This window comes from Ceratosolen solmsi, unplaced genomic scaffold, assembly GCF_000503995.2.
Source record: "Ceratosolen solmsi marchali unplaced genomic scaffold, CerSol_1.0 scaffold22, whole genome shotgun sequence".
Classification (NCBI taxonomy): Eukaryota; Metazoa; Arthropoda; class Insecta; order Hymenoptera; family Agaonidae; genus Ceratosolen; species Ceratosolen solmsi.
This window is the reverse complement of record NW_011948466.1, coordinates 35,283-48,065: the sequence shown is the minus strand read 5'-3', so window position 1 is coordinate 48,065 and position 12,783 is coordinate 35,283. Positions and strand designations below refer to the sequence as shown.

The following is a 12,783-nucleotide window of genomic DNA, read 5'->3' as shown; positions in this document are numbered from 1 at the left end:
TTTAAAATAAATATATTATATTTTTCAGCCTTGTCCGTTATTGATTTCCTTTAAAATTATCCTGCCGAGAGACTAATCCACTGAACTATTGAATTGGCAGTTCGAGCCATAAGCTAACCCTTTAAATCCGAACAACTATTTTCTCTGTTGAAAATATTATCACTTCAATAAGTTTAATTAGTTATTACCTAATAAATTTATTTTATTTTATTATAAGTTAATATATAATTTTATTATAAGTATTTTAAATTTTAAAACATTTATGCTGTATATATTTGTAAAAAAAAACGTTTATGCTGTATATATTTGTAAAAAAAACATTTATACTCTAAAACATGTATATGTATTATATTTGTAAATTTACTGAATTAAATAATAGTTTTTAAGTACAATGAAATATTCACATAATTTTAAATATTATATATATCTAAAAGTGCAGAAAGTAGAACTTATTAAGTTTTAAAAATTTATGTTTTATTTGTAGAAAAATTATAAATTATAATACTCACAAATTAAAAGTTAATCAATAAAAAAAGGTAAATATCAAAGCATTAAAGTACCTTTTCGCAAGTTAAGAATTAATCAAATACATTATTATAATACAAATAAATACGTCTATTTAATAAAATAATAAAATTAACGTAGCCTTTAATGCATTTTGTATTATTATATTTGTTCGGAATTGATGCAGTCCCATGAATTTCAAACAAAAGCAATAAGAAAGAGTTCAAAGACGCCGCTATGGAGGCCAAGGGTACCAGGAACTTCAAATCAACAAAAGCCAACTTTCTTCTCAACTGATCATCTCCCCAATTAATCTCTTAACTTATGATAAAAATGACAACATAGTCTAATCGCATTCAAATATTACAGAACCTTGTGGAAAATATGCTGTGCCTGAACCTGAAGTCACAGCAGAAGAGCTCTCAGACTCGTATTCATTTGCTGAAGAAGTCCACAAGAGCTTTTCTAAGGAACATACGTGCCTGAAGATGATCTGATCAGCTGCTCAAGATAATCATGAATATATTACATCTAATATATTCATGAAGGAAGCTGCCCAATCTTCGAACACTAAGAGTCCTACAAAATCGACACTCAAGAAAGCTTGACTGTCACCCTTACCCTCTGTATATAAGAGAAAGGCATAAAACTCATTATTTAAAATTCATTATATTAAAACTCATCAAATTTGTACCGCATCAATGGAAACTGTCTGAGGAAAGTGAGTCATTGCAATAAAACATATCTTTAGATGAATTAAGTATACATTATTACATTACGAAGAATTTATATAAGATCTTCATCAAAAACCATGCACACTTAGATGCACCCAGAGCATCTGCAATACTAATCAAAACATTTTTTGAGGAAATCTATTAAGAGGAGTACAAGCAATACAACATGGCTTGAAAATCATCATTAAACTTAGTCACTAGTCCAATAAGGAGCCTAGACTGAAAGAATCCTCACCGATCAAGGTACACACACAAAGGCATCCTATTAATGTACAAGTAGCACACAGTCAACACTATATACATTCAGCCAACACAATCTATTCATGTGATACCTTATTACCACGCACACTATGTAAGGAGGATCTGAAGACTGATGACGTCCTACCTCCATATGTAGTACAGCTGACGCCACGTGACAAACATCACAGAACTGCAAGTGTTACCGCTCCTTAACATTATCTTAGACTCATTATATTGTATAGTTTTTGAAATAAGAAACAATAAAGCAGGTCGAAAGAATTGTGGGAAGCATCAGCTAGCCCAATCACCTCAAATTCATGCATTGAACAATTTGTAAATTCCTGACATATCGTATGAGGACACTAACGGAAATAAGACCATGAAGACTCAACCCAAAGATAAGGAACGAACATCTAGAATCATTGTGCGACCACAACAATATATGAAAAGGTCATTAAGGATTTATAAAATATAAATGAACAAAGACAAGCCGAATCCTCCGGCACAAGATGATAAGCTCAAAAAAGAAATACTACACCCACACACACTCAATGCTTATATGTGCACAATTCATGAACATGCCAATCATAGAAGGCAAAATAAAGTAAGAAGACAGAACCATGCTTCAACTGTCAAACACATCATAATGTTAACGTATTCAGAATCAATACACTCAAAGAAGTCCTCCAACTGTTATCAGGTGTGTGTTAGTAAACCTTTGTCGAATCAGCCTACATTTCAACATGAAGATGGTGTATGTGCTGTGATAGAAGACATGATATATCACTGTGAAAAATTTAAGAACATGTCAGACGCAGGAAGAAAGAAGCTGTTAGAAAAGCGAGGAGTATGTGTAAACAGTTTGTATCGTCACGACATAGGTTCATGCACCACACCTCCTAAATACACAAATGTCAAGGCCAGCGCCACTCAATGTTGCATGCAGCGTATGATAGCAGTGCTATCATACAGCTGATATGATGGTACAATCATCAAAATACAAACGCATAACACTGCATTACTAGCCACAGCCTTGTTTTTTAAATACTGTCAAATCCTACTACGGTCTGTGTTCGTCTTCTAATCGACACAGGTCCAACACACGTATTCATCAATGTAAGACTCATTAGGCAATCAACATTCGACGAAGACATTCCACCAGTTATATGTTGGAGTGTAGGGATCCCAATGACATGATGAAAACTCCTCCATCGTTCAACTGTTTCTCGTCACTACCGATGCCACTAAAGAGTAGAGAGAGACTAAAACTCACAAGGATAATGTTGGACCATCAAACAACACTGTTAACAGACGATCAACAAGGGAAGTACTTCATTAGTTGCCACCTGACACAAACACTTACAAGGTTACCCATTTCCGACAATTCGAGCACTGCTGCAATAATAAAGAACGAGGGAAGTGTATACCCTCTTGCCATGACTTCCATCATTCAAGGAAGGCATGTCGATGAGAGTTCCGGAAATGCAGATACAAACGCAACTGAAGCAGCAGCATAATTACCAGATATCCGCATGGCGGTTGGTCTCCCCTTGGGAAAATGGCATGTAATCAATAAGATGTCATCAACACGATAAGAGCAAATTAAAAGAAGAATACCCAGCTTACGCTCGACGATTGCTACACCAAAATCAAAAGATAGTCTTTTCAACAGGATACGCTTATGTCAAGAAAAGAAGGACATCGATTCAATTGGGAAGAAACATTTAAGTAAAAGGCTATGGCAGCACAAGCTCAATGGGACAAGATCATGCAATCTCAGACTTCTACACAATAGCTGACAACCAGAAGGGATCTCACCAACCTGACCGACCTCTACATGCCACGTTGGCTCAACATAAGGAGCACCTCACACAGAGAACTAGATGGATTCTCTGATGCACAAAATTGACAAAGTCGGCAGTCATGTACGTATCAGTGCACGAATAAAATAAAAAATGGCTGTGTAATGTGTTCCAAGACAAAGGAGACATTCACCTTGCCCAGGAGAATCCCAAGACCAAAGCTTACTGCAGCCTTACTCGATCCGAGGTTCATATAGAGCGATCTCGCCACAGAGAAAATCGACGTCAAGGCAATTCCATTGCTGGAATAATTTTCGGTAACCTTCATATAGATAAAGTCCCATCCATCGAGTTGAAAGGAATACGTAAAAACAGGGTTATCCAACTGTTAAGACAAAACACCAAAGGCGCACTGGAGATGTGTCCCAGGGACATCAGATACAGCACATGGTGCACAAAACATACGTGCAACATAAATTCAAGAACATCCATTGTGCTGGACTGGACCACCACGGATCAAAATCGCCAGAATAATGACCATGGCAATTTACATGAGATAAACAATTTCGATAAGGAACACGACCCGCTACATCATTGTTGGCCACGGAAACTATATCAAATTTTTACCGAGACAAATACATAGATATTCTTCGCTGAAAAATTACTAAGGATTGTCATTGTTTTAAAATTCATCAGCAGTGAAAAAAATAAAAAAACGTGAGCTGCACATAACAAAGGAGGTTTTAAGAAGGATCAAAGGATCCCAAGGAAAATGGCAACACCTCTTGAAGATAGTTTCTTCAGATCTCTCTCACGGATCAAGTATCGCACATAATAAAAAAACTTAGTCATATCCATAGAAGCTACAATAATCAAAAATACAAGAACACACCCTTATTACTTCAATAGAATCATCTCTCTCTACACAGAAGTGCAATATTATTATAATCATTTACAAATAATAAACATTGTTTTTACTAAATACATAATATTTTTCAGTCTTATCACTTATTATTTCCTTTGAAGTTATCCTGCCGAGAGACTAATCCACTGAACTATTGAATTGGTAGTTCGAGCCATAAACTAAACCTTTAAAATCGAAGAATATTATTATTTTGAAATATAATATTTAATAAAAGATATCACTAATTTTTTCACTAATTCTAAGAGATCTCTTTTTAAATAATATTTGTTATTTTAATTTTAAAAGAAATTTTCAGTATACGATTATATAAGATTAAATGCTACAAAATTCAATATGATAGCAAGTCTTTGATGCAATATTTTTAAGCTAATAATCTTAAAGAAAAATGTTATTATCTATTCTATTTTACATGTTACCTTAGAATACTCTTAAATTCATTGAAAGGATAATACTAATTATTAGTGTAGATACTTAAATGAAAATGATAAAAAGACAATTTTATATAAAATACGAGAATTAAATTTATAATTTTATTATTATTATTATTTGTTTGGAATTCCAGCCACCAGTATGATCGCAGATCAAGGTGGGTGGATTAGACCGTACCACCGGTTTAATGACGATGGAGGGAGGGGGGTATGAGTGAGAGGTTAATGTATCAATATAGTTTAAACATGACATATTATGTTACATTGGCTGATGTTGTTACCGTTCATTATGAGAATTGTTGAGCTCGTTATTTAACAGTTGCTTTTAAATGTAGAACGTCGTTCGGGAGTGCAAGACTAGGACTGTGTGACGATACTGGGCATGTATTATTATTCGTTATGGGGAAGAGAATCGCGTGACTCGCGGGGCCATGGGCGCTCCACTGGGCGATCTTTACAGGAGAAAGAATCGAGGGAGTCGTGAGGCCAAAGCGCTCTTCTGGGCGATTATTAGAGAGGAGAGAAGCGCGAGAATGAGTTAGTGGGGACTACTTAAACAGTATCGACGCCCTTTTCCGCGGTCTGACAAGAATCAAGTTGCAGAGGCCTGGCCGATAATGTTGGTGCTGAGCCGCAAAATATAATGGAATGTGTTACAAGATAATTTGCTGTAGATGCCAGTCTATGTCGTCACCCACAATACGGTCTTACTATAGTCACGTTGCGGAGGACGCACCGATAGCTGGCCAGCAATAGACAATTACTAATGCAAATAAATGAGTATACCTCGCACGGATTCCCGTAAACGTGTAGAACTTTTCACTGTTATGACTTGCACTAATTTCACTTGACTTACACAACAAGATTGCTTTTCTTCGTCGTCTGTTGCTCCTTATATATGATTTCGTACATTTAGCGGTATAATTCTTGGAAACTCTAGAGAATTCTCGGAAATCAAACTTTAGTACGTTCGAGAATCTTCGTTTGTTGCTATGCGGATATAGCACGCGGCTTAATTACATTGAGAATTTTAGTAGCGAATAATTAAAATATTATGCATTAGATTATAAAATAATGTACTAGAGTCATTATAATAAACAATAAATATTAATTGTTTGGTTGTTAAATCCTGAACATATATACTTGAATACTATTGTATTCCACAAATCCTACATCTATTTTGAAGCAAGTTTATACGACATTGTACAGATGTTTTGATGAAATTGAAACATTTAAATATTTAAATATAAAATTAAAAATTAATAAAATTAAGTACATAATCATTGTATTATTTTATTTTATAACATTGCTTAATGTTATATCCGTAGATACCGATCATTTTAAAGATTGAGAAAATTTGAATATGAACAACATAACAAAGTATTTTTTTAAATGAAAAATATTACGATTATTAAATAATTGATTTATAAAGATGTTACTTTCATTCGCTATACTGTTGCAGCGCTACTATGAATTTTAATTTAAAAAGTTACTCGCTACAGAAAAACTTAAAATTTACAATTTTTCTAATGTTCTGATATTTATGAAAATGATAATTGAAAAATTTGATTGTATCAATTGTATCAATACAATTTGTATCTCTATTTTCTAGTTTACTTCCAGTTCTATTTCTTTTTTTTACGTATTTTACTAGTTCATGCAGTGGTTTACAAATAAAAATGTTTTATTTTCATTACTTGTATTTGAACATTGTATTTCATTTTAATAACTTTAGTTTTAATAACCATTCATGTACATCCTTTATATACTTCTTATGCAGTTGCCTACCATTTTTCCGAATTTCAAAAAGCATGGTCGTATTTTGTCATGCGTTGTGTAAGTTGTAACAGTTGTAATATTTTAGTTACATACCGTATCAGAATAGATACTATGGAGAAGTAAAGTCTTTTATACATTTTAATAAAATTTGTAGTATAGTTTTGAATCTTATTTATTTAACTTTGCTGTGTCAGAGATTAAATTATCGTGAATTACTTTTAATATTCTTATATTAAAGTTCTTATTAATTCGCGGTTTTGACGAAGACATTACAACTTTATATTCCAAGTAGTATTCAGAATATTTCGTGCATTAAACAGTATAAATATTATATAGAAATAATAAATATTATAATTTTTCACATTCAACTATAGTATTAATTGATTTATAATAAATTATTTATCACAATAGATTCGTGTATCATTTTAAAATGAATAATCTATAATGGTATGATGTAATATGCAAAATAATGTTGATTTTATATATTAGCAGAAATAACATTTTCAAATTTGAATCTAAAAATTCTATATCTGAATATTCAGGATATTCAGATTATTTTTGTTATTTAAAGGCTTAACGATGTTGATAATTGTTTGTAATAGATTTTGTATATAAATATTTATAGAGTGTTATAATTATATTGAAGTATGTTATTACATAGTAAATTTGTTTTCATTAACAAAAGATTTAATTAAAATATAATTTGTCTTTAGCTAGTGTAAATAAACAAGTATCCCGACAAACAAATCGCCCAACCAATATAATTCCATCGTCATTAAATGATAATAACGATTCATTACTTAATATTACTGGACGTCGTGAGTTAGAAAATATTCCACCTACTCCAACAACACCAGCATTTCCAATACCTAATTCTATTTTACATAAACAAAAACAAATGCAAGTTCAACAAATACAAGATAATGGGAGAAATCGTCGATCAAATGTTGTGAAAGAAGTAGAAAGATTGAAAAAAAATAGAGAAGAAAGAAGACAACGTCAAGCAGAATTGAAAGAGGAGAAAGAAGCGTTAATGAATATGGACCCAGGGAATCCTAATTGGGAGTTTTTAGCTATGATCAGGTATAAAATAATATAACTTTGATTATTTGTTATTTTATTTTTATATTACATTTATATTATTGCAGAGATTACCAAAACAGCATAGAATTTCATCCGTTAAGAGAACTTGACATAGTTGAAGATCATCAAATAACTGTTTGTGTTAGAAAGCGCCCTTTGAATAAAAAAGAACTTGTTCGAAAAGAAGTTGATGTTATTAGTGTGCCTAGAAAAGATCAGATTGTAGTACATGAACCCAAAGCTAAAGTTGATTTGACAAAATATTTAGAAAACCAATTATTTAGATTTGATTATGCCTTTGACGAATCATGTACTAATGAAATTGTTTATAAATATACTGCAAAACCATTGGTATCAACAATTTTTGATGGGGGTATGGCAACTTGCTTTGCTTATGGTCAAACTGGAAGTGGAAAAACTCATACAATGGGAGGTGATTTTAACGGTAAAATTCAAGATTGTAAAAGAGGAATTTATGCTATGGTAGCCAAGGATGTATTTAAGTGCCTAAAAATGACGAAATATCGTCCTCTAAATTTGATTATTTCTGCTAGTTTTTTCGAAATTTACTCAGGAAAAGTATTTGATTTATTAGCAGATAAAGAAAAATTACGCGTTTTAGAGGATGGTAAACAACAAGTAAGTTAAAAAGCTTTTATTACAATTGAAATAAAACTTTGTTAATATATCATGTGAAATATAGGTCATTGCAGATTTTATTTATTTTGCGTAACTAGATAAAAGATAACTATTTTAAGCATTGAATTTTAAATAATCAAATGTTTATATAAATATGGAATTCCAAATTTTATTGTATCTTGTTATAAAAATAGCAACAAATCTTTGAAAAAAGATGTACATAATATAACAATAAATGTTAAATTATTTTAGGTATTAGTATTTTTGCACTACGAATTATTACAAAATGATTGTCAGCAAATGATAAGTTCTACATGTGCTCTTTACTTAGTTTAATCTAATAAAAATAGTTTTTAGTCATAGAATATATTCTTTAATAGTTTATTATTTTATATAAAAGACTTGTTGATAAAAAAACAAATTTGTAAACGACATTCCTTAAAATTTTTTAGAAAACAGGTTTGTTTACTTGTGTAAGGAAACAATAGATATCGATTATTAAATTTTAAAATAATGTAAGTACTTGTAATTAGTAGGCTTATAAAACATTCTATATTATTTGACTGAAATATAATTTATAATCGCTGATACTTTATTTATTTACCGAAATTTTGAATTTTATTACTTTGAAACTTTATTTACCAAAAATATTATTTTAAAATTTTTTTTATTTTTAATATTGTAGTAAAACTATTATTAAAATTAAAGCTAGTCTGCGGATTAATAAAATTACAGTTATTAACGATCTACAAATATTCATTGAGAACACCATATCCAAATATTTCTTAAGTATATATAGGTTTATATAAAAATATATTTTTAGTATATACAGTGAATTATAGTACACATTCTTTAAAAGGTTTTAAAGTTCAATATCTTTGTAGCTAAAAATCAGTGAAAACAATAACGAGGAGTTGAATTATACATTTTTTGTAATATATAACTGCTTTATCATACATATTGGTGTAGTTAAATTTAATGATTTTATCTCATATAGTTTGATAACATTTGAACAAATCATTTAAATATATACACTAATTTATTGCTTTTTAAATAGTGAATGAAATGAAATTTATTTTATAATGTTGCTTGATTTAGTGTATTTACAGTTTTTACTAATAGTAATTTTCAACAAACATTTTATTAATCTTATATGTTCAGTTTTGCTGTTAGTTATCTGACATTGAATAGCTAAAGTGGATCAATCTTCAAAAATTTGTTCGAAATAAATTTTAAAAGACTCAAAAATCTTTCAAATTCGAATTTTGTAATAAACTATTTTAGTATCGGTGTTTCCAATTATATGTAATATCTTTGTGAAAATTTAAATTTAAATGATTATTATTGATGTATAGTTATAAACTACATTTTGTGCAGATTATTTTTTTTAAACATAAATAATAATTGAAATATAAAGCATTTGCCAAAACATTGAAACGTCTTTAGAGATATTATTATATATTGAAATAGTATATTTATTAATGTTTTTTCAAAATAATATGAATACTTACAAATTTTTAATGTGTTATCAAGATTAACATTATGTTTTAAATTAATTTTAACAAATACGGGACAATTTTTGTCGATAATTTTTCTTATCGAAAAATGTATAAAATGTTAAATTATATAATTAAATAATATTTTTGTCTAACACTATTTTTAGAATCAAATGTATTTGCATTATAATATTACATAGTATTACAAAATATAAATATGAAATTCGAATCAGTATTTAATTGTTAGTTAATTTACTAAAAAAATGAATACAAATTTAAGTGTAATAATAAATTATTAATTTTAATATTAAATTTCAAGATTACACCCACAACATATTAAGGAGATTAATATACTTCCAAATATAATAAATAGCCACAATCAATTTCTACAAAAAATAAAACTAAAATCAAATTTCCTGATATAAATTTAAAAAATAGGGATGAATTCGATCGCTGTTTACTATTCATACTATTAATTGAAAACATATTTATTGGATTATTGTAATAAGCCAATATTTTGAACTTATCATTTTGTTAAGATATAAATAAGTATAATATTTTGTGGTAACTATAAAAAATGTGAATCATAGAAAGAGAATAATCCGCTGATAATTTAATTAATCTAAATCCTGCAGAATAAATGCCTACAAAAATAAAAATGAATTGTTTATATGTAAATACTTCTTAAAACCTTACATATGCTTATCTAAAGTAAAGTAATAAATTTATAAAACTTAATAAAATATTTATTTAAAAAATGTTTGCCCAATTTTTATGTAAAATTGGGTGTTATGACTATCGATAATCAAATAATCAAACAAGTAAATACATTCGTATCAAATATAAAATATTGAATTTAATTTAGTTAATTTATTTTTAAATTTTCATATAATTTACTATTTATAATATTTTTTTGTTAATAATTTTACTTTTCATGTTTATTCGATAGTTTATAAAGAAAAATCAAAAAAAATTTGGTTTATTGAAACGTTGAATGTGTATTTATTAAATCATAGCAATTTTCCTGATTGTTATCTTCTTATGCATTCAAAATTATAATTACTTATTTTATATTAATCTTTATAATGGTTTCTTTCAAAATTTTCAGAAATTAAAAATGTTTCTTTACTATTTTTGTATTTCATAGTTAAGCATAGAAAGCCTATATTTTATAGAATGTATTTTTTTATTTCAAAATAATTAGTATATTTATATGATCTGATGTCTATTTTAATTAATACATTCAATTTTTTAATGATTTTTCATTAATTATTAATTAAGTATCAGTAATGTTAGCTCTGATAAGATTTATCTTATAGTTATTTTTAATTCCAATTTCAAATTTAATTAAGAGAGACGGTTAAATTAAATTATCGGTACAATAATAGAAAATTTAAAAAAGATAATTAAAACATTTAGTTTATGACTGTTCAACTGGAAAGATATTGAAATTATTTTTTTTTAAATAAAAATAGAAATTGATAAAATTCAAGTCGTTCAAAAATCTAATTTATATTCAGCTTGAGCAATGGCTTCGATTTATATTTAAAAAATTTCTCTATCGGTAGTTCGTGTTGAAAAACTACTACAATATACATGTAAATAATGTGTATATATTTTAAATATATTAATTTTTATTTCCCTTTAGAAATTAAAAATTAAGAGACGTACGTTGAACGTAATTAATTTAAATATTTTCCATTTATTGGATAAATTAAATTCAGATTTCTTATATGAAATATAATTTTTAAAGCTTTTTGTTATAGTTGAAGCTAAATTTGTAACTCAATTTAATAATATTAAAATGGAATTGTACTATATAAGATGGACCTTGTTTATAATAAAAATTTAATTTTAATTTTGTAAAGAAATTTATATTTAACTATTTTATATGTGCTTATTAAATTAAGTTTAACTTTACTTCTAAAATTATTGTTTACTATTAATTGATTGCTTTAACAAAAATCAAAATAAAAAAAAACAAGATTAATAACCTATCATTATACTTTATCTCAATCCGTAAATTTATTTTTTAAGGACACGTTTCTTTTATTTTTAGTACTCGAAAATCTGTTGATAAATTTTGTGTATGCAATTAAATTCTAAAACAATTAATTGACAAACGATAGATAATCCTTGTAACGTTTTAGAAGTTTTAATATATAAACTTTTAATGCACTTGCAGCATGAATGATGTAACGATGCGACCGGAGACTGAAACGTGTCCGATCAGCTCGAGTACTCGCGGCAGAGAGAGCGTCCTAACGCCCCCAATTTCCGCGCAATTCTTCGGTAGCGCTACCAACAAAAAAGAGTAAGTGCTCGTTGGATCACCAATGTAAACAACCATAAAATCCAAGTGACTGCGAAAAATATTTTGAAATTATTGATAATATTATAAACGTAGCAACTAATCAAAACTAAGAGTTACACAATTAAAAATGATATAAATTAATAAAATATGACTAACGAAGTTTCACGACAGAAAGCACACATTATTATATCTTATAGTAATAGGCTATTACATTATATTGAAATTTATGTTTAATTTAATTTTTTCATAAAATCATATTAGTGTATAAAGAAGGCTTAGTAATTAAATATTTATCTATATATTAAATGAAGTCATTTTAAAAGTTGAAGATTAATGGTGTTTATTTTTTTTATCAATTATACATTCCTATATTAATAAATGATTCATTTTTTAGTATTTATTTATTTAGTTATTATTTGTAAATAGGTTCAAATCGTAGGATTAACGGAAAAAGTTGTAGAAAATTGTGAGGAAGTTTTAAAGTTAATACAACATGGAAATAATGCTAGGACAAGTGGACAAACCAGTGCTAATACAAATTCATCCAGGTCACATGCAGTATTTCAGATAATTGCTCGAGTTCCCGGAACTCATAAGGTTCACGGAAAGTTTTCTCTTATAGATCTTGCGGGTAACGAACGTGGTGCTGATACGTCTTCGGCAAATAGACAAACTCGTAAGAATTTAAATACTTATTTTTACATAACTTTTTTATAAGGCTACAACTATAATAATAAATAATATGTAAATATATTACAAATTAATTTTAAATTATAACAGTATAATTATTATTCAGAACAAAAAAAAGTTTATGTATTATAATTTACACAAATTCATAT

General features: G+C 28.3%; 1 protein-coding gene across 2 annotated transcripts in view; it reads left to right on the top strand.

The window, feature by feature from the left end:
* The window catches only part of Klp10A (kinesin-like protein 10A), a 63,386-nt gene that overhangs the window by 26,808 nt on the left and 23,795 nt on the right, over positions 1-12,783 (top strand). For both annotated transcript variants that reach the window (XM_011505570.1, XM_011505569.1), the window contains exons 6-8: positions 7,126-7,495; positions 7,561-8,134; positions 12,371-12,620. In XM_011505570.1, the coding sequence (XP_011503872.1) occupies positions 7,126-7,495; positions 7,561-8,134; positions 12,371-12,620 (1,194 nt within the window). The remainder of the gene's footprint in view (positions 1-7,125; positions 7,496-7,560; positions 8,135-12,370; positions 12,621-12,783) is intronic.